Source organism: Pleurodeles waltl, chromosome 1_2, assembly GCF_031143425.1.
Source record: "Pleurodeles waltl isolate 20211129_DDA chromosome 1_2, aPleWal1.hap1.20221129, whole genome shotgun sequence".
NCBI classification, from domain to species: Eukaryota; Metazoa; Chordata; class Amphibia; order Caudata; family Salamandridae; genus Pleurodeles; species Pleurodeles waltl.
Window position 1 is genome coordinate 1001351629 of NC_090437.1, and position 23859 is coordinate 1001375487.

A 23859-nucleotide genomic window follows, 5' to 3' on the forward strand; every position below is an offset into this window, starting at 1 on the left:
GGATGGCCTCTCAACGTAGGAGAGGTGCCCATCGCACCATGACCCCCCTGATGTTCAGGATCCTGGCGGTGGCATACCCGGAGTTGGAAGGGTGCTTGAGGGCATCACAGCAGCCACAAGGGGGTGAGTACACTCCCATTTCGCTGATTCAGCGCGCAGTGGAGTTGTCTGGGTGTGGGAGGTGGGCTGTGGGTTTCCCTAGGCCAGGGCGAGTGTGCTAGTTAGGTCCCCTTCTTCTGGCAGACCCTGTGGCACCCCACCCCACCTGTGTACAGTGGCAACTACACCTAGTCAGGCTCCTGTGACATCCATGTGTGCAGATGTCGGCCATAGCCTTGTAGGCCGTGTCCCAGGGATTGAACAGTGGACCCCAAGTGCGCGGCGTAGTGCAGGGGGCTTTGTGTCTGTCGTGTCCGCCAACGGTAGCGGTAATGCATGCACTCAACATGTCTTTCTTCTGTTGTCCCCCCCCCCCTTTTTGTGGTCTCCCTGTTCTTGTGTGCATTAGCATCATAAGGCGGAGGAGCAGTGGCATTGGAGCAGGAGGGAGCAGCATCCCACATGGCCCTGGAGGGCGACACTAAGGACTCGGAATTCACCAGTGGGACGGAGGGTGAGGGGAGCTCCACGGCGGGGACAGGAGCTGAGACCAGTGATACGGAATCGTCCTCTGATGGGAGCTCCCTTGTGGTGGTGGCCACATCTGTGCCCCCCCCCCGCATCTACAGGTACAGCCGCCACTCCCCATACCAGCACCGCCCTCCCAGCAGCCCCTTAGCCTTTGCCCCGTGCCAGTTCACCCAGGAGGGTGGGCATCACCTTCGCCCCAGGCACCTCAGGTCCTGCCTCAGTTACCCCTGCTGCCCTCAGTGAAGAGGCCATTGACCTCCTCAGGTCCCTCACTGTTGGGCAGTCTACCATTTTGAATGCCATCCAGGGTGTAGAGAGGCAGTTGCAACAAACAAATGCATTCCTGGGGGGCATTCATTCTGGTCAGGCAGCACTTCAGCGAGCTTTTCAGACTCTGGCCTCAGCACTGATTGCAGCTATTGTCCCTGTCTCTAGCCTCCCCCCTCCAACTACCTCCACCCAGACCCACACCCCTGTACCTCAGCCTACCCCAAGCACATCATCAGACCAGCATGCACACACGTCAACACACAAGGGAAGCTCTGGGAAACATAAGCACCACACATCCCACAGGCACTCACGGAAGCATCACACACATGCAGACACACCAACATCCACTGCCTCCACTGTGTCCCCCTCCTCCTCGTCTCCCTCCTCCCTCCCAGTCTCGTCTCCACTCACACCTGCATGCACTACACCTACAGCTACTACTTCCATCACCAGCACACACACCACCACACCCCACTCACGTGCAGTCACCACCCCCACTACCATTCACACATCCCCTGTGTCCTCTCCCAGTGTGTCTGTGACGCCCCCTCCCAAGATACACAAACGCAGGCACACACCCAACCAACAGCCATCCACCTCACGACAGCCTTCAGCGCATACACCTTCACCCAAAGTCACCAAACAAACACCTCATGCAACCACAACTTCTTCCTCCACTCCCAAACCCCCTCCAGCTACCCGTCCCAGTGTTCCCAAGAAACCTTTCCTGTCCACCCTTGATCTCTTTCCCTCACCTCCCCACCCCGTCAGTCTCCTAGGGCCCGACTCTCCAGGTCTCAACCTAGCACCTCAGCCACAACATCTCCGGGACCAGTGGTGCCAGTAGTCACCAGATTCTGGAGTGCAGCAGGGCAGCCAGTGTGGCATGGAGCCACAGCACGGACAGTCCCCCACCTGTCAAGCATCAAAAGTTGGCCAGTGCCCGGCGGGAGAGGGGGAAGACTCCAGCCACCAAAGCCACTCCCAGGGGCACAGGTAGGAGTGTGGAGTCAGCTGCAACACCTTCCAAGGTGGGGAAGGGGCACAAGAAACTCAGCAAGTCTGGGTGAGCAGCACGGCGGAGAAGACCACCATCATCCCCGCTGCCCAGGAGGCAACCGCCATCATCCTCAGGAGGCCACCACCATCATCCCCGCTGCCCAGGAGGCCACCGCCATCATCCCCGCTGGGCCAGACAGGGCCACCAGCACCAGCCCCGCTGGGCCAGACAGGACCGCCATCAGCCCCGCTGGGCCAGACAGGACCGCCATCAGCCCCGCTGGGCCAGACAGGACCGCCATCAGCCCCGCTGGGCCAGACAGGACCGCCATCAGCCCCGCTGGGCCAGACAGGACCCCCAGCACTAGCCCCGCTGAGCCAGAAAGGACCCCCAGCACCAGGCACGCTGGGCCAGAAAGGACCCCCAGCACCAGCCCGCTCGGCCAGAAAGGACCGGTAGCACCAGCCCCGCTGGGCCAGACAGGACCGCCATCAGCCCCGCTGGGCCAGAAAGGACCGCCAGCAGCTGAGTCGCTGCCAAGGACCCTGCCGCAACAAGCACCGCTGAACAGGACACCGCCGCCATAAGCACCGCTGCCAAGGACACCGCCGCCACAAGCACCGCTGCCAAGGACACCACCGCCACAAGCACCGCTGGCCCATGAGTGCCAAGGGCACTGACGCTACTGTGTCCGCCACAAGCAGGATGAAGCACTCTGGGCACAAAGCCCCCTCCAGAACCAGTGGAGAAAGGCATCCACTACCTCTGTCCTTGGCAGGATGAAGCACTCTGGGCACAAAGCCGCCTCCATAAATAGTGGAGAAAGGCATCCACTACCTCAGTCCTTGGCAGAATGAATAACTCTGGGCACAAAGCCCCCTCCAGAACCAGTGGATAAAGGCATCCACTACCTCAGTCCTTGGCAGGATGAAGCACTCTGGGCACAAAGCCCACCTCCAGAACCAGTGGAGAAAGGCATCCACTACCTCTGTCCTTGGCAGGATGAAGCACTCTGGGCACAAAGCCCCCTCCAGAACCAGTGGAGAAAGGCATCCACTACCTCAGTCCTTGGCAGGATGAAGCACTCTGGGCACAAAGCCCCCTCCAGAACCAGTGGAGAAAGGCATCCACTACCTCTGTCCTTGGCAGGATGAAGCACTCTGGGCACAAAGCCCCCTCCAGAACCAGTGGAGAAAGGCATCCACTACCTCTGTCCTTGGCAGGATGGAGCACTCTGGGCACAAAGCCCCCTCCAGAACCAGTGGAGACTGTTATCCACTTGAGAGACTGTGGCTTTGCACTCCCCAGGATTGAACAGTGGGCAAACCACCCACTGTAGAGACTTGAGAGATTGTGGCTTTGCACTCCCCAGGATTGAACAGTGGGCATGGGGCCCCCTCGTGGATTTGGCGTTGTGCACTCAACCGGCTGAGGTGCCCCCACTTTCCCTTCCCCCTGAGGTGCCTGTTTTATTGCTATCTGATGCCCCTGCAGTGTTCTCTCCGTCATGTTTGGGTATTGAGTGTGGGCCTCGTCCATGCCGTGTGGGCCCAGTGTTCCACGGACTTCAATGGAGCAATACCTGGACTACTATTCTTGGTGTATATATTTGTTAATAGTGTATATATATTTTTGCGTGCTGGATTGTAATATATTACAATGGTTACACTCATTTCCTTTTGTCTTTGCATTCTTCCAGGGGGGTTGAGGGGTGTAACAGTAATGTATCATGCTGTATTAGTGTGTGTGTTATAGTGGGTGAGTGTGCGGGTGGGGGTGTTGCGTGTTGTGTGTCCCTGTTTTTTCCCTCCCCCCCTCCCCTGTGTCGTAGGTGCAGTACTCACCGTGGTCTTCGCCGCCGGCGTTCGTGCTCCTGGTAGAGGAGCAAGAAAATAAGGGCAGGGAAAATGTGCAGCTTGGGTTCCATGGCGTCCTGGTTCCTCGTGGGGTGTGTAGAGGTGAGCGTTTTCCCTTCGAAGTCCTGTTTCTGCCGTGTTTTTGTTCGCGGTGAATCCGCCACGGAGAAGGTGACGGATTGGTAGGTTGTGATACTGTGTGCGGTACATTGTCCTCCGCCTGCCTGTTGGCGTGATCGCCATGCTGTTTGTTTGTACCACCGTGGCGGGCGGAGTGTTAAAGTGGCTGTCTTTGTTGGCGGTTTCCGCCACGGTCGTAATTCCATTTTTATTTCCGACGGCCTGTTGGCGGTCTTACCGCCGCTTTATCACCGTCCGCCAGGGTTGTAATGACCCCTATGGTGTTATTGATTCTATGGTTCAGAGCATATGGGAAAAGGATTAGGGGTGGAGGTACTGAGGTTTTAGATTTGGGGGATATATTTGAAGGTATAGGTAATACTGAATGAGCCTCGCTGCTAAATGAGAACTGAAGAGGACATATCAATGCCTAAGAGAATGGATTTGCTACAGTCAGTACAAAGCGTAACAATGGCCATTACAGCAGTACAATAGCCATTTGGATGCAAGAGGGTCTTAAGGTAACTTTAATAGTGAGTGCAGAGAGGCAGTTGGAGGTTTGGCCAGGTGTGTGATGTGGTGCTCCAGTTTTTCTCTGGTTTCCTAATTTCCATTTCATGAAGAACAATTCATCTGAGAGCTAGGGGTTATATCTCTTAGTAGATATTATTTTCTTAGATGAAAGTTTTTTGCACTTTACTGATGCTAGAAAATCCATATTTCTACTTTATCATCTCGATCTTTTGCTGACAGCTGTTGCTGGTTTTTAAACTCTGCACACCAGTCCCAGTATATGTGCTTGCTCACCTAAAATGTGATAAAATTGGCTGATCACCAGTTGGCATATTTAGCTTCCTAGTAAATCCATTATTTATAGTGCAGGAAATACACCAGTGGCATGGAAAACTTTATATTACCTGTGGAGTGCAGCGCACATTGTGCCAATTACTAGGCAGAATCTCTTTGTGTATCCGACCTCTGTTGCATTGCGTTTGCCCAGAAATCAAGCCTTGGTCCCAGTCAATGACAAGTAGTATAGTTGGCACTTTAGTTTTTCCTGGTGCTTCTTGCCCAAACACTTTAAAAATTTAAACCTCTAGTTTCATTTTTTGTGTCATTTTTTCCTATTAAAATGTTCTCCATTTTTAGAAATAGGAGTGGCATTTTCAGGGTGGTGTGTGATGGCAAAGATTTAACTGAATCAAAGAGTGAGGCTCTGAAAACCCTTCAGTCATTCCGCCTTGTGCCTGTCCCTTGAAGCAACAAACAATGGAAGTTGTGCTTAAAATATTCTTAGCCACAGGCGATCACTCAGGGCTGCATTCCAGTCTGTTGTGTTTTGCCTATTGTGCCACTCTAGATGAAGACCAGATGTTGTAAATTTGCCTTTTCTGCAGGGTCACTCAAGATTTTTTACCTTTTTTGTACTGAACCTATTTTCTTTGGCCATAAGACTGTCCAGTCTTTACTCCTGCTAATTAGAGGTAAGGGTGTGTGCTCTCCCCGTTAAACATGGTAAAACTGCTATACACCTGACTTGCACATTTACTTTTTCTTGTATCTCTAGTATAAGGTATCACATGTACCTAAGGCCTGTAGATTAAATGCTAACGGTGAGTTATAGCTTTCTCTACGCCACCCACTAAAGTAGCACTGTAAAACATGTCGCTAGGCTACCCAGTACAGTTTGGAGCTATCATTTCGACCTGACCAAATAAACCTTATGCTAGGTCACAACCGTCCATTTAAATCTTATAAATCACCCCTAAGGTAGTCTTGGGCAGACTGTGTGATATTTAAAATTACAAAATGGCGATTTAATGGTTTACTTGTCCCTGGCAGTGAAACACCTCCTAAATCATTTAACACTGTGAGATCAAACTTCTAGAAAAGTTTCAAATGTAGATGGCTTCACTGGGATAGATGCAAAGCAGCAACCAGTTGACGTCAAGGCCTTCCCTGGCAAGGGCTTTGAACTTTGCTCACTTGGATTGTTTGTGCTTTTGTTGACAACCACACTGAAATACTCCTCTTCAACAGCCCTCTGTTCGACAAGCACTTCTTCTCCATAGAAGTTTATAAGTCAGAAGGTAAATTTCCATTGCAACTAATCTGGTCTGTGTATCTGACCAGGGATTTTTTGTGTTTGGACTTAACTTTTGATTTTAACCCTGTCTAGAGCAGTTGGTATTTTGGTTTTTTTGGCACTATTGTAATTCAAACTTTACAAATTCATATAGCTGGTTCTACCTATTGGATTTATGTCATTTTCGTGTCATTTTAATTATTAAAATATTTTTCTAAATCGGTGTGTGATTTGTTTCATGTTGTGTTTTAACTTTTACTGTTTGAGTGTTGCATAAACACTTTACACATTACTTCTAAGTTAAGCTTGACTGATTTGTGTCTATAAGAAGGTTAAGTACAGATTTATTTAGTGACTTCAATGATTCACCCTGACAATGATTGTGACTATTATTTGAACTGGGTTATCACCCCTTCAGCTAATACCTCAATTTCTTACACCAGCCATATGCAATTCAGTCTAAGGCTTGCCCCATTATTAACACTGCCAGATCAAGTCCCCTCCATTTGGGAACACAGGCAACCCAAACTGGCTTGGGCTGTGTAGGCCTCGGAAGTGAGTTATAGATTGAGTGTTGTGGCATAGCGAGCATGGGAGACGCATCTTAGCATACCCTTCTCTTTCTTTCCATCTCTTTGTTGTTGGTGTTGTTGTAAAGTCTGTCAGATTTGTCTGGTTTCCTGAGTATAAGTGCAAAGTTTGTCTCTTTGTTCTGGAGGATTTGACCCTGAGGTTTTGACAATCCCTTCCAGCAGCCAATATCTCAGATGGGAATATATATCCTACCAGAATTGTGTCCCAAAAAGAAGTTCTCATCAAGGAATAAATAGCTCTTGGCACAAAAAAAAACCCTGGAAGATCTTGAAAGATCTTGATGGAGAACAGAAGTGGCAACAGAGCTTCAGCCAAAAATCTTGAATAGACCAGAAGACTAGCAAATGGAAGAAACTAACTGAGGCAATAGCTGAGTTATCGGAAGGGCAGGAGACAGATGAAGGAGAAAAAATGGGAGAGAAACATGGAGGAGCAAGGAGGAGGATGAACCTGCCTGAAAAAGACCACCCAGAAGTGTTTGTAGTCTATCACACACACATCCTAACCTGATCCCTCACTTTCTTGACTTTGTAGAAGCTCATTAACAGCTGGTACAGATGTTCAACTAGGAATAAAATCCGGACCCATTTTAGAATGAAATTCTTGCATGCAGAAAAAGGAGAGTACCTTGGTCAAACTTTCCACATTGTTAATATCAGTAATCTCTGCATATGGCAGTTGATTGGGCCATTTTGTCACTGATAGCATTGCAAAAGCATTACAAATACTGTTTAAAAGTCTGATTAGTTCTTTCTGTCAAGACATTGCTCTTTGTGTGAGAGCACGAAAATATAATTCTAGAAATTCCTAGTGAAGTACACAGTGCCTTCTAAATATTCAAAATGTATTAAATCCATGGAGTCAAACTAATTATTTGATTAAATCTAAAGCCATGTCTCTAGCAGAATAAAATTTAGACAAGGCCATGAAGTGGACCATTTTGAATAAAGCTTAATTTGTTAACATAATAGTGGTCATTCCATGCAATAGAGGAGGTTCTGCAATAAAATCGGTAGCAATTGTATGACACAGTTCAGGAGCTATAGACAGTGGTTGTAATAATCCATAGGCCTTTTGACGTGGTATCATAACTTGGGTGCAGACTAAACAAGTCTTGACGTAATCTTGCACATCCTTAGAGACTCTTGGTCACCAAAATGTATGAGAGATCAGTTTCAAAGTATTTCTTATACCCCTGTGATATGTACAAAGAATATCATGACAGACCTGTAGAATCTCCTTCTGAAGAGGTCTTTACAGAACTAATAGCATTGAGATAAAAAATTATTACTTACTCTTCTTCCATAACATTTACTTTCTTCCCAATTCCTTCATCTCTTCCATGGGGATCTGTTTTCAGGTTTGATTCATTTGTCCTAAAACAAATAAACTTCTAAGGTAATTATTTCCTGTGAAATCATTCTCTAAAGTGATGGCAGCATGTCTTATGGTATATTAATGGAAAATCATTTCTGCAGCTCTATTCTGGGTTTCTGAAGTGGTAAATACATACTGGGCAGAGACATAAGCCCATCTGACTTGTCGGCTGTTGTGACACAATTGTTTGGAGAACCTGTAGGTTCCAGTAAAATTTCAGATTTTAAAAGGAGACTCTGCTCCTAAGAAAATATTTCTCTACTCTGTACAGGTTTAATTCATGGCCAACAGTTCTCATTTGACTACTGAATCATTTCCTTCACCTAGAGCTATTGTTCTGGAATAATAAAATACTGTGTTCTTTTTGATCATCATCCTGACTTTACAACATTACTATCACCAAAGCATCCACGTAACCACTTTTTTCTACAGTGAATCCTTTCGTTGGATGGGGCTCGAACAAAATCAGCCTATTCTCAAGATCCTCGTCAAGATACTTTCGCAGTTTCTCCTGTTCTGACTCAGAAAAAGAGTACATTTAACTGAATGGAATTTCTGTATCAGTTTTTAACGTTCTGTCCCAGTCACATGATCAACCTTTGGTTTGGTGAAGATACAGAAAATGTCATGGTAGTGCTCTGGTCTCATAGATGGTGAAGCAACTGCTTGAGGGTTACCATCTTCTTCTGATTCGTTTAATTTCTTCTCGCTTATTGGGTATGTCAGAGAATTTCAGTGGCAATACTAATAACTAAAGGATATTGTTTTGGAGCCCAGTTTATATGAGGATTGTTGTACCTCAACCACGGATGTCTTAATATCGCTGGATGATTCAGTGCCTTGATTATATCAAAACTCAGAATCTTCTTATAATTCTACAAAACATCCAGACATGGAATACATTCTTTAACAGGACTGGATGTAATTACAGTTCATTATTGGTGTGCACCAGTTCCGCCCATTTTTCAATTAGAATGACTTTAGGCCCTTTTGATATCCCTAAAAAACCCTGTGGCCCCGGAATCCATCAGAGCCATGGCCTTAAGAGTGGATTTGATGGGAAGATCCAGAGAAATAGGAAGTATAAACCAATTATATCCTACTTCGAGCTGAAAGTTTCAAGTTGCACTCTGAGGAACTGGCTTATAGCCCAGTACCTCCTCCCTCAAAATGTACAACCTTATGCATTTCCGGATTCCTCCATTGGCCATACAGAACACTCCTGAATCATATGGTCCTAGTTGCAACAGTATTGCAAAATAACTTTCGGCCATCATCTTAGTCTTTCACTCTCATAGAGATTATTTTAGATAATTCTGGTTGCATCAGTTATTCTGATTTAGGCTCTTCTGATTTTTTTTTTTTTCTTGTTTTTTTTTAAAGCAAGAAGCCCTGCTAAAATGAGGTTCCTAGAATAATACAACCTTCCCCCTTCCTTTTCTTTCTTCTCTCAATCAATATTCAGTTTGCAAGGTGACCCAATGCTTTGTATAAGGTGGAAGGGCAGGCCACATGTACAAGTTCAATTGTTTATTTCTTCTCTAAAGGCTCGAGGGAAGAGGGACATCATAGTACATTCCACCCAAGTAGAATTGGCCTCCAACTGACTAAGTTTAGTAACCTAAAACAGTTCATCGCAGGAGCCTTGTTGAACATCACAAGGAGCCTCCTTATCGGGTCTTCCAGACAATCTCAGAAAATTGTCAAGAACTTAAATGCTGGTATCCAAACTAATATCGGAAGATTTCGCCATGGGTCTTACCCCGAAACTGACTAAATCAACAGCTCAGAAATAGGAAGGCCAGATGATGGGTAAAGGAAGAGAATCCGTGCAGAGTAGGGAGGAGCAATGAACCCTCTGGTAAGAGAACACCTGGACACATTTGCAACAGTCCTCTCTAAAAATGGCTCTTAAATTGAAGGAAAACAGGAAATAGGATAATGACTTGGAAATGTAGTCACAGTGTCCCTGTGATGAGCCCCTCCGACCCCCTCAGCTGTGTCAGAGGTGTGGCGTTTATTGGAAATACAACACTGTCCCAAGGACACAACAACAAAGCAGAATCATGGTGGGCAGAGACAGTAAAGCCACCAGAATTGACGACAGACTTTTTTCAACAGGGGCAAAGGGGTGGGGACAACCTACACAAAAGGCCTGCTGATTGGAGTATGGAGGAGGAAGTCCGAACTGACGTGGAGTCAGAGAAGTAAGGAATGGGAGATGCCAACCTCAGGACTGAAGAAAGAGAGCGAGGCACCGACGCTGAACTGAAGGAGCAGGGGCAAGGAGGAAAGCGAATTAGCAGCAATCGGATGAGGATTGGAGCCCTGACGAACCAGAGGCGGACACCTATGTGTGGTCTGTTGCAGACTGGGGAATGCCACCAGAGATGCTGCTGCATCCCGCCACAATCTAGGAAGACAATGGCTTGGGAGGTGAGTGCTAGGGACAAGGAGGGACTTATATAGAACACGAGGGGAGGGATGAGTTTACAACCCTGAAGTAATTGTGTTTTGTATGCACGCTGTTCTTTGGTGGGTCATCTGGGTGAATCCTCTCTCCTTTGCACATAGGAGAGCTGGTAACCGAAGGGCAGGGGATGCTCTGTGTTTACTTCAACTGCTTCTTAGCTGTTTTTCTTGGAAACCTTGTTGGCTTTATTGATGGCTCTCTCCCTTTTTAATGTTACTCCCTTATCTGCTCCAAGGCCCTTCCTGGCACAACAGCTGGGCCCCTTGACACTGCCTGAACACCCTTAGAAGGCACAAGGAATATACAAAAAAACCTTGACACATCTATTTGGTGATGGTAAAGAAAATAATTAGTATACTGTCCACATTGTTTGTTGTTGTTCTTCCCGGAGTGCTCTGACATCGGTCCTGTGCCATAAGACCTGCCAGGGAAGAAGAAAAGTGAAAAACAGAATAAGTTCATTCTACACTTGAGCAGACAGGGGAAGGAAAAGAACCAGTCACTACTATCATACCCACCTGAGATTCCTGCTCAACCATATATCATTTTTGCATTCCTGGTTCACCCTGATACTCACACTATTTATCTACCTTGTGAAAACTAAATAAAAGACACAATTCACCAATACAATAAGCCTCCAACGGCATATTTCCATCCTTGTGTCCCACAGTCCCCAAGCCAGCAGCCTGACAAGCTGTTAAGATGCCTCGCTATCCACCTCCTTTCTGCAGCTGGGCTGAGTGTGGCTCCAAGGAACAGAGTGCAGGGCCTCAGGACCCCCACAAACGTGTTGGAGTAATGAGTCCCTGCTCTAAGCACCGCACAGATAAGCATGGTTGCTCCACGTTCTGGTACTGTGCTTCCCGAAGTGTAGAAAAGTGAATTTGTTAGCAATTGTTGTTTGCAGTCACTGCAGTTAGCAAAAATTCATCTCGATGGAGTTGTGTTTGAGGTAGGCTTAGGGCTTCAAAGCTTGAATTTTCCATTAGATGATAGGTTACATACCCAGATGAGACTCTGAGACAGAGTTTTATTTATCTTTGTACAGCTTAATCCAGATACACTTGTGAACTAAAAGGAATCCCAGGGCTACTAAAACATGTTGAAGGTCCCCGATGAGAGGCGGTAGCCTTGGGGGTCATGGCAGGAGATTGGTATGGACTTGGATCTGGAAATATCTGGATCAATTTGATTTTCACCCATAGTTATCATGCCATAGCAGCCTTTTTGGGAAGAGAGGATTTCAAGTAGGCTTGGTGGTCAGCTGCCTTGAAGGCTATGGAGAAAATGATCATGATAACAAGACATGGATGGCTGTTGCCGTATATCTGTAAGGCATCTTTGACCATTTTAATGACTGTGCTCTTCATATTGAACTTAAGTCTAAACCTACACAAGTAGTTTTGACTGAGTGTGCTTCATTGGATCTTATCATTGAGTTAATTGTAGACTGCCTTCCTGTAATCTTCCCCAGGAATGTCCTTCATGGAGGGGACATGAGTGGGACCTAGCATCTGCTGCCAAAGGGAGGATGAAATGCAAGTTATGCAATTCACATGTGGGTGCCAGGGCCTCAAGCTGTTGAAGGAAGCATCTGTCAAAGGATCTAATCATCAGCCTTGATCGCTTGGACTGGGGTGGAAGATATGTATAACAGGTCAATGATGTTAGTATGGATAGTCCAGTCTATGTGTTGTAGCAAGACACAAGTGAGAGTGGTCATAGAAATGCATATCTGGACCAGCTTTGTCATAGGCATTATGATGATAAGATCATTGTCAAAAGAGGGCATCTTTCCTTGTGGTCTTTCAAATGAATATCGTTAGAGATACAAGGGTTCAAAGAAGAAGCTGAATATCTCATTGTTGGAGGATGAGTTAGTGCTGGTTGGACAGTGGATGAGGTAAATCATGTAAAGCGTCCAGAGAGCAGGTGAAAGAACTTGAATGTTTGGTGCTGCTGAAATGTGCATTTTCACAATGATCTGTTGACAACTTCAACGGCATCTCCTATTTGGTTAATTGCGCTGGACACTGTAGATTTTGGGACCAGAGCATCCAGCGGTGGCTTATGTGAACCTTCATGTAGGGAGAAAGAGTATATGAGCATGATCAACATAGTAGTACAGCATGAAAAAAAACATTCCAGTGACAGGTGTCCTGGTCCCTGAGCTGTTTTTGTTAGTTAAACATTTTTAATGTTTCCCCTAGATTGACTTGAAGAATGCAGACCCAGAAAGAGTTGAGAAACAAATTGCAAAGATGTTTGATATTCCACAAGAGGAGTGCATTCGGGTAAGATGTTTAAAAGTGCAAGTTTACATAGTTTATAATTGGGATGTTGTAGATGTTTGCAAGTTGTTTTTTAAAGTGTACCCTTAAAATGTATTAAACAAATTTCCAAACTTTCAGCACGTATTCCAAAGGTTATATAACTTCTGTTCTGGTGCACCAGACCTTCACATTCCCTAAGGTAGTGCTCTTTGGATAGCAAGCCACATGGTCAGGTGATAAAAAAGGCTTTCCTGCTTCTATTAGGGACACACTCAAAAGTCCAGTTCCAACTGCCCTTACTGGTGTTTCATCAATACATCCTGCCACATGTAACTCTTGTAGCTTAAAAAGAGACAGACTTCTCATAGAATGAGAATGGCTTTTCTGAGTTAAAGATTCAAGGGAAAGCAAAAGTTATACTCTTCTTAGTCCTCAGCCAGCCAAACAGGATTTCCTTTAAAGTAGAAAATATTCTTGATGTCATCTCAGATTCAATCTGCACTCTGATTTGATAGTAGTAATGTTTTATAAGGCATGACTGGCTGAATTTCCTAAACTATCAGGCCATGCTTCCTGCATTATCACCTCCTTTCTTTCCCAACAATATGAACCAGTTATTGAATCTGCACAGCTGACGTCAGATAAAAATAACCCCACAAGGCTTTGTTTACCAACTTTGCAAGATTGCTGAAGGAATCCTTGTCTAGGTAACAGCCACCAGCCCTTCTGGGATCAAAGTAAGACACATACCTGCATGGCACCCTCTGCCTTTTCAGTCCCTTAGAATAAGCCTCCTGTCAGTCTGTAAGAGACCTGAGCCTCAAAGGAGGTCACTTCCTCACTTCCTTTTGACTCCAGATTTCTAGAATAGAAGGCGAGAGGCCAGATGGGGGAAGCTATACTTTGAAGAGTGTCACAGTCTTTTTGACAAGGCAGTTCTTTATATAAAGGACTGGATCAGAATAAGCTACTTTTGCCATAAGGATCTTAGTAGCAAATGGAGCCCAGGAAACCTATTGTTTAGAAAGAGCCTCAGAGCTGCTGCCGATTTACTCTTTTCCTGGGTTGGGAGAAAAGTTGATCGAGACATGAACACATGAATCGTACGCTCTTAAAAATATCGATGTTATAAAAAAAATTAAAAAGCCCATGTTAACTAATTGTTGTTATTCCCACTAATTGTATATACCACAAGAATGGGGTTTAAATCTTTTTGTTAGTCTAAGTTAGCTATAAGTGGGCTTTAAAAACTGTACAAATTTACCAGTGTGGAAACTGCTGCGTCCTTAATTGTAATATAGCACTTGGACTCATGTTAGCCTTTAAGCATGCACTTGTGGCACTTAAAACTACATTTTGAACTGTGTAGTTATGCCTTAGTTTTACAAGCAATAATGACTGCTCCCTAAAGTTACATATGGACGGCTGCCTAAACTTAAGCCAGATGTAGCATTTTAATTGCAAAAATGGATCCGATAGCAATTTAGCACCAGTATCTGCCTAATCACATAGTTGCTTTTATAGTCCATTGTGTACCTCCGATATAAATGCTGAGAAACCTCACATTAGTTCTCATGTGGTATTTGACTTTATATAGCCTTCGTAGTTTTATGCGCTCTTATGACTGACACTGCAAAATTCAGTCATATTGAAAACGCTGGGCTTCTGGATTGTGACTTCCTGGTATGTCAATGTGATGTCTTGACTCCTCACGTTTAAAATATGTACACCAAGACAGAACACTAAACATTATTTTTGTGTTTATTTGAATATTTTCCATCAGATTTCTGCTAAACATGGAACTAATGTTGAGAGTGTTCTCCAGGCAGTGATTGCAAAAATTCCTCCGTAAGTATATTTAATTTCTGAATAAACTTAAATCTGACGTTCCCTCAGGTGGTTTCAACAAATTTTAGTTCATTTAAATCAGTGTTCCCCAAACCCCGGGCCGCGGACCGGTGCCGGTCCGCGGATCAATCAGCACCGGGCCGCCCGAGGTCTTCAAATCTTGAAGGCATGTTTAAATACAATTAAATTAAAATTATTAAATCAAAACAAGCGGGCCACGGAAAAATTATCAAACATTTACTGGTCCGCGGCGATATAAAGGTTGGGATTCACTGATTTAAATGATGTATTCTAGGTACATAGACACACACAGACGAAAACACACAAATATATGTATACCAGAATTTATATTTATGAGAACTGAATACAAAATAAATCTCATTTGAAGAGGGTTGTGGGAAAAAGATGTCAGTATCGGAAGGGGAACAAACAGATGTAACCATTATATGCAGAGATTTCTAATGCAGCATGAACTGCTAGGCCAGGTCCTCCCTGAACCAGAACAAAAGCAACACAGGACCTGTTTAGCACACATTAGGGTTGATCAGCCGGGTATAGCTTGGTTCCAGTGCCACAGCGTGCACAGGATGCATGCATGGGCATACCTGCCCCAATTAGGTCATCACACCGAAGTATACAAAAATATATGAATGGAATTCATCTCAGCTTCTTGTAGTTCAACCTTTTTCATGATTTGGAACTCCAAGGAGGAACACCCAAGACAATTTCATACAAATAAACAGAAAATCATCTTTCCTTAAAATCATTAAAAGACAGCAGAACATTAGTTTTCAATGTACAATTATTATCATCAATAAAACAGTATGCATACTGGAATTGGTATAAATTTAAAAAAACACTTAAAGTTAAATATTCGACAGCAGAACAGTTCATTAGAAGGGTCAAACAATAACTGTAAAACCTCTGTGGGTAATCGTACCGATAATTTCAGAAAGATAGGTCTCAACCATTTTCAGCGGTGCAACATAAGAGCAGAGCAACCAAAAACAACATGTTTCAAGTCTTGAACGCCATTCTGACAAAAGTCGCAAACGTCAGGTGTTCCATACCATTTAGGTGTTAAGCAGTTTAAAGGCAGCATATTCAATCGTACTAGAGTCAGACAGTTCTGGACACTATGGGGCATATTCCATAATACATATGGTTGGACTTTTCCCATTATATTGGTATCGTTTATTCATTGATAGCCCCTTTTCTTTTCACAGGCTACATTGTCCAGGCAAAAACTTGAATCCTGTGAGGTTTGTTTAAAGCAGGCTTTTAATTGGCAGGCAGGGAAGGAAAGTGCAAATCTTTGATCGAGCCCCAGTCGGTCTATAGCAAATTTATAATTCCTGTTAAATAAAGTTTGTTCCTTCTTTTCTACTGAATCTCCTTTTTCATATAATACTTTAAGGCATCCCCTTCACTGCTCTCAAGGCAAGAGGCCCACTGGACTGTACCTGCCAGGCCTTGGGCATAGGCACTTTTAATCCCCAACTCCAGCCTTAGTGCTGCCATTGCTACTGAACCATTACTGAACTGAGCTTTCGCTCTAGAGCTCAGGGGATGGAGGAACCTCTACTGGTTGGTCTTATGGCTGCAGTCACTGGCCCAAAATAGTTCCAGAAAGGCACAGTAATTCTGGACAACAAAATAGTTTTTAATAAAGGTACTGCATCCAATGAAACTTGGTTACTGGTTCCACGAACAGGATGGTGGTTTTCTAACACGTAGTTATTGGTCTTTGAATGTAGTGACCCTAACAAAGTCCATAGATTTTCTTGATATACTGGTGTGGTGAACCCCTGACAAAGTCAGTAGGTCTGTGTTTGTTTAGAGTGACACCTAATCGTACTGAGATACGCTTTTTGTCATAGGAGGGGTATGTTTGGGGTTGTGACTCTCTAGGGGTCAAATGTGATTTCAGAATGTCACTAAAGAAATTTCCACCTACCTAATCTATATATTTGTAATTTACTGCAAAGTATTACGTAGTGTGTGAAAAGTGATTTTCTTTTTTCAAGTGCTGCTGTTGTGTGCCAGCAAAGAATACTAGTCCACACCCACCTCCCTGGAGTAGGCCTTGAACTGCTCTGCTTCATCACCCTAAGAAAATCGAGCACTACAATGGCGTGCTTGGTTCCCAGTAAAGAGACAATTGTGGACCTATTATGTGCAGGCCTCACATCCTGCACAAATAGTAACCTAACTTCCTACAATGCAGAAACAAGGGGCAGGCAGCGTGCCTGGCCTTGTGGTATGTACAGGCCAGGGGATAGGGACCCCACAGGGACAGAGGCCTTTGTTGTCTTCTTCCATTCTGGGCCCCATTTATTCATACACCAGCCTGGAGGATGGAGTCCCAGGCCTAGTGGAACTCTTGGGGGGAGGCTGCATGGATGACCCCTTCAAGCCATTAAATATTTAAGGAGCTTTCACTGACTCCCCGGGAACTGGTGCTGCCAGGTGTTCTATTTTCACATTTCCTGTGAATTATCAGCTCTACCCCTGGGAGTTTCTTCTAAACGTGCAGAGGAGCCCATACACTTCATCGCGCAAGTTGTGGGTCAAATGGCATATCCTTTCCTCCCTGATATATCAGGCCCTTTTGGGCCAGTTTGCTAGATCGTGGGCTCATTTTGCTCTTGGTGGTGTTTTCAGCAGGTCTCCTGACCTCTAAATTGGTACACTTTGCAGGGAGCTGGTTTCAGAGACTCCCTGAACCAGCTTTTCTCCTTTGCTTGGATTCTGATCCTTCTCAACTCCTGCTGTGGCACAGAAGTCCAGGTCTTCACTTAGGTCCTCAGGGGATGAAGGAGACCAGCCTCACTGGCCCTGGGGAGATCCACTGGTCCTGGGGTCAGCTGCAGATAGTCTTTTCTCCATTAGGACATTAAGAGCTTGTCCTTCCAGCTGTCCATAGTATTGCCGCAACATTTGGTCTCTCTGGCCCTGGCCAATCCTAGTTTGCCACATCACCCCTGTCCCAGCCCTCCTGCAGAGCATGCTGGGACAATCCAAAATCGCATCATCAAGTGGTCAAATTGCACATCTCCTTTGGAGAGGGACGTTCCCACCAAATCTTCCAAGGGTAGCCACTCCTGTGTTGGCTCCAAATGTCTGAGCTAACGCCTTTGTTCAGTGGGCCTGGGCTCACCCAACCCAGGTACAGTGTGCGAACTAATAATCACCATGTGCAGATTTTTCACCACACCCGTTCCTCCTCAGGAGCTAAGTCAAGCACTGTCAATTGCTCCTTTTGTGTGAGAAGGCCTTTTTTACCCTCTGCTGGAGAGCAGAGTAATTAGCGTAGCCCAGCAGGGTGACAAATGGAAAAAGGTCTGATGAGCTGAGCCAGAGAATTATTACAACTTCTGTTTGATGCATAAGATGTACATGCAGGTTCTTAAGACCAGCATATTTAAACCTTGATACATGTTCCAGCCTGGTTTGATACCTCACTGGACTGTGTAGGCCTAGGGGAAACAAAACTGCAATTTAGGGCAGATTTTCCCTTATGTGTATAACACATTAACACTGCAGATAAATCAGTTAACCCTTCTGACCTTACCTGTGAGTGATCACTAATATTATTAGGCCTACTCAAGGTCAACATCTAACCTTGCGGAGCCCCATCTGTTACCTGTGTGCATTTACTGTGCTGCTCATGACAGTAGTCTTGCACGCCCAGTCAGCACACTCGTGCACACACATGTTCACAAGTAACCAGCCCAGTGCCCCTTGCCCTAGCTGTGTCACAGTGGCTTTATCATAAAAGGCAGACACTGGTTGTAAATACTTTCAGTCAAGTTACCATGTGATTATCATGGGTGAGACTGATCCACAGTAAAAGTCCCCAAAACTGGCCGATCAAAAGGTGAAAAATCAGCAGGAGGGGGGGCTTTAAAAGGGTAGAATTAATTTCACTACTTGTATGTAAAAACGTCTACAAAAACAGCCCACCCTGATGAATGCTGTGAACCACTTCGACATCTTCCAACAAGGATGATATTTCCTTGCTTGTGAAAATAAACTTCTTAAGGAATCACTGACAGAACAACATTCTTTTGAATCTTTCACGTTCAAAATCAAAACCAGTTGGACGTACAAATTATAGCTCATACTGTCCCATATATTTTGATTTCGCAGGAGGGATGGATGAAATGAATAATATCTAAACAAAATGGGCAGGGAACAGGGAGAGAGGCTTGGTAGGTATTCCACCCGAACCCTCAAGTGATGGCGTACAGAAAGAGTATGAGTTACTGATCTCAGCATGCCGATTGGCACCTGCTATTCTCTGGTGTTCTCATGTCTGGAGACTGAGTTGCCGCTGAAGCTACATGGAGCTACTTGGTGGCACCAGAAAGGGATTGCTGGGGAAAGGTTTTACGAACTATGCCAATACCTGTAAAGATAATTCATTAGTTGAGGAATCTGTGTGAAAGTTATGGACCCACCTGAAATAATGTTACCGAAGGCAAGTACATTTTTCTACAGTTAATGAAGGTGATATTTTAGGATGTGATTTATTGTGGATGTTTTCAGAACTCCATAATAATGTATTGGATTATACTATAATTACAGACCGAACATGAAAATTGAAGATCCCATGAAAGCTTTGGTGTTCGATTCCACCTTTGACCACTATCGAGGAGTAATAGCTAACATTGCACTGTTTGGTGGAGAAGTTTGCAAAGGGCAAAAAATTGTCTCAGCTCACACAAAGAAAAGCTATGAAGTCAATGAAGTTGGAATTCTTACGCCAGAGGAGCAACCAACCAATAAATTGTATGTAAACATACTTCACCCTTGTTTAAGTATCTTATTTCATTCTCTATCAAGTTTAAAAATACATTAATTGTGCAAACATTCCTTGATGTGGTATGTTGATTTGTTTAGGAAATATAAAGTAACTGTTGTTATAGCTCACAAGTTCTATTACTCTTACCATTCATTTTTCTTCTCAAAGTCTCATTGTATGCGAGCTTGGATAGCACAAAACGTACTTTAATGCCACACGTGCGAGTGGAGGGGTACAAGAGGATCAAGCAAGTTACATTTAAGGGTAGGGAGTCATTCTGTAGTTAACAGCAGTTGGTATTGTACTAGGTATATTTATTTGTGAATAAAAGGGTCCTGGGCGAGGTGAGAGTTAATTTCCTTCCAGTACTGGAAGAGAGAGGGGAAGTTTGAAGTCTCCAAGTCTTGTTGTAGTTGCAGATCCAAAGAGCTTAGCAAGTTGGGTACCTTTGTTTCTCCTTACACACCTTGGTACTGCGGTATGCCTATTACCGCTGTGTGGGTTGTGTTCTCTGAGACAATGCACGTCTTCAAATGCCTAATGTATAGGTCATAAATGGTCTGTCTCTGTGATAGAAAGAAGCAACAGATCAAGTGTAATATTGGAATGAAGAAAGTTACATTTCTGATGCAATAAGCCCTGAGCAGTACAAGAGGATATGCATGGTAGTAGTTCACAATTGTTTGAATGTGTCAGTTTTTCCTTCACTATAGTTCAATTGCAGCCCAAGGCAAAAGGCAGTCTCCTAAGATGTAAAGGAGATGCACACTAAACAATTGAAGTTTCAACTAGCAATCTGCAAATAAAACATGAAAAGCAATGCACACCATCTGTCAGGCCTTTTAAATCATTTCAAAAATCGTTTTCATGACGCCCGACTTTCCTCCAGTTTCTTAATGCCGAAATTTTCATTTGAGCAGTTCATACTCCGTTACTTGAACAATTGTAGTAAATATAGGATGAAGTGACAATAATGGCGTCGGGAGCAATATCCTTTGTCACTGTTGGTGAAGTTAGTTTCCTAGCAGTATAGGAAAGAGGGAGACCAGCTTGAATCCCAGTGAAAGCCATTGACCATATTGGCATATCACAATACCTCCTACTACTTTAGGACACTATGGTTTTTGTAATACACCTGTTAGGGCAGTCTTAAACATGAAGTATACTTTATGTATGTCTTAAATAAATGTTTAAAAAGGCCATTGTTGATCGTAGTATTGCAAGTGATTTATTTGGTGTGAGTATATACTGCTTTGTTTTTATAGTACTGGTGCTCTTACTTATCTCTTTACTCTTACTTATTTATTGCCTTAGAGTGACTTGATACCATTAATGTACACAATACAAACATAATGTGTGTTGCAGGTAAAATACATTATTCAAACCTTTTTGTGGAAGAACAGTGAATAGCCTTCTTTAACCGCAATATTTGTACTTCATTGCATTATTGTATTTAAACAAAGTTGGATTAGAAAAAATATTGCTAGCAGAGTAAGCCTAACACTTCTTAGTTCAAATGAATAAATTGGCTCCTTCCATGTTTCTTTCCTTTGACTACAGTAGCCAATCTGTTAAGCTCAGTGCTCTGGTAGGAAAGGATTATTTTCAGATATGCACCCAAGGACTGCTGGAATGCATGAACCACCCCACCTTCAGAGTAACTTAAAATGCAGCATGCGCAGAAGCGGTCGCAATATATTTTAAGGGGTTGGAAGACAATATAACGCTGTGATGTCTGACACTTTTGTCCAAAAAATCCAGTCTGCAGAGGACCAAAAAGGTTTATCCCGAAATGTTACATTTTCATATATTTTGTGCATCTTGTCACGGTGAGGAGTTACAGCTGACAGGTGAAGGCAGTCTCAGGGGTCCAATATGCATTAGCACACTATTGTATTTGGACATATCTTCCAATTATGCAGCTGCTGCTTCATTTCCGATAAGAACGCAAGTAAGTTATTTCTTTGTGAGGTAAGAGAAAGATGTCTGTATTTGAGGTGTACCAGCTCCCAGAGCATAGCTCGGGTATGACAAAGTTGTAATAATTGCCTTAACCCTATAAGTTAATATTGCTTCATATAAATCTTAAGATTTAATATAGAGTTTACTGGTATATATGAAGATGTGCACAGCACCCCGAATGAGGATGTAGAATACTTGAGATCTGAATCGTTTACACTCAAATAATATTGGGTCAGACTGTATAAATGTGCTTTCTCGATTGCGCTCCATCTTCTAGGAGCAATAATTATGAAACGACATGCTACAAATCAGCGACGCATCTAAACAGGTTTGCCCACCAAAAGATACTAGTACAAGTAAGCTTGTTTCTCATTTACAGAAGACTATCGAGTTATAATAATTGCACACAATTTATAATAGGTAATAGTTGAACACACATTCCAACTGGTCATGAAAGCCTCACTGCAAAAATAAATAAAATACATTATTTCCTACCTAGACACTTTGTTAAAATGCACATAATTTCATCATATGCTGATGTAAGGTGTATATCATGAAAACAATCATTTGCATAAATTTGTATGCGAAACCAGCTTACACACATTTACAAAAAGTTATCTGAGAAAGAAAAATGGGTTTCACGTCTGTGCTCTATAGCAAATCTCAGTTATAAAGTCTGATATATAAATTAAGAGGCTGTTATCAGTTAATTATTGATACAAATTAGTAATAATCATTTGAATAGTGACTTGCATGAGATTTTTATGTTATGTTTTAGTTTAAAAACACCAATGAACTGGATTAGCACTCTTAAGGTACTCTGTACATTAGTTTTATCTTTTTAGGGGCCGTGTGTGTTCTGTGCATTTTCCATGCCCACCAACACACCCTTTTGCCCTGTATTTGTATTGTATTTTATATTTATAGAGCACAACAAATGCCCATAGATGTCTTAGCGCTAACCCCGCCAACGTGAGAAATCTAGCTTACTTGTGAATTATCTCTGTCACTAGGTACCATCTTCTGACATGTATCTTCGCAGATCATGATTCTCTGGATCAGGATTTTGGCATTTACTCCCACAGATTAAATTTCTGCAGCCCTAAGCTTTCATCTGCAAATTAGGTTCAGGTATTTCTAGGTCTGTAGCATTTCTTTGATAGACGATTATTGACTATAATGGATGACACAGTTAACCAACCAAGGTTGCATGCTGGCATTCATTGATTATTCGTGGCACCAAAAACTTAATTACAGAAAATTTTGATTTAGAATACATTGTCAAGGGTGGTGGCCTGTCATCTCCAAATTTAGGCAACAAGTCTTGGTCTTTCAAAGCCTTACAATATTCTTTCATATTGTGTCAAAATAATCTTTATCCCCTAACTTCACTACTGGCAATAACATACGGCTCAGTCAGTGCTAGATGTTCCCAAATCCAGACTTACATCCTGGAGGCAAAGGGGCAATTGAAATATTCCTTGTTACGATTTGGAGATCTCTGAGCTTTGAAACGCCTTTATAAGCTTGAGGGAATAGATATAGTCAACCCTTAGGTTCAATCAAGCCAGTAATTGATCTAAGATTACCCACATTTTCTTCTGCAAGCACCCTCCCAGCATCTGTATAAATGATTCAGTGAACACCCTTGTGAGATCAGCAGTGTCCAAAGTAGTCCAAATGCTGCTCATGTTGAGGTCAGGCATTATAAACAGCAAACGTTTTGTTGTTTGATCAGACATCATTGAGACTGCTTCCTCTTGTGATAGGGAACTGCTTTAAAACTGGATAGAGAAGGTGATTTGACTAGTGGCAACTTATCTTTTCATCTTCATAATAAAGCCTCAGAATTACCTTTATTATATTTGATAAGAATAACATGTTTTGATCGTACATCTGAACAAAATAATAATTATATTCTTTACTTCAGTTGAGGTTCAACTTCGACACGATGAAGTCAAGAAACATTCATGTATGTGCAAATTAGGTAGATCACTCTATAGCATGGACAGTGGTGATGCAGACTAATCTGGGCCAGTAAATATAACTTCAAATGCTAATCTCACATAGTGGCAAGGATTCATTATTGCCTCTTTACTGCCCCTTGGATGTCAGGACTTTTGCTTAATCCATTGAAGCGTAAATGAGGGATATTACAGTGTGAAACGATTACTCTGGATCATGGAGGTCCGTTAAAGCACAGGTCACTCATAGAATTACAGTTAGCAAAAACATTTGAAAAAAACCCTCTTTTAGATTAATTCTTCTTTATCTACATCAGCAGATCCCATCCTGGGGTCTGCGGCCCCAGGGGTCTTGACACATTTCCAGGGAGTCTGCAGGCCTGGGACGGCAGGAAGGCCCTTCTACAGCTAGGTCCTCTAACAGAAAAGATGTGTCAAGATATCTCTGGTGATTAATGTACCTGCTAGAGTGAGCTGTGAGTTTTTTCTAGTGGCAGTATTGACTCATCTAAGGTAGCGCAGATGGTTAATATGCCTGCTGCAAAGAACGTGTATCATGCAAAGAACAATATGTTCGATGGCATGTGTGGCTGTAGATG

General features: G+C 43.6%; 1 protein-coding gene across 2 annotated transcripts in view; it reads left to right on the forward strand.

Annotated features, from left to right (window-relative positions):
* The window catches only part of GUF1 (GTP binding elongation factor GUF1), a 155367-nt gene that overhangs the window by 50090 nt on the left and 81418 nt on the right, over nt 1-23859 (forward strand). For both annotated transcript variants that reach the window (XM_069201744.1, XM_069201746.1), the window contains 3 exons: nt 12617-12700; nt 14463-14527; nt 19118-19321. In XM_069201744.1, coding sequence (XP_069057845.1) covers nt 12617-12700; nt 14463-14527; nt 19118-19321 — 353 coding nt within the window. The remainder of the gene's footprint in view (nt 1-12616; nt 12701-14462; nt 14528-19117; nt 19322-23859) is intronic.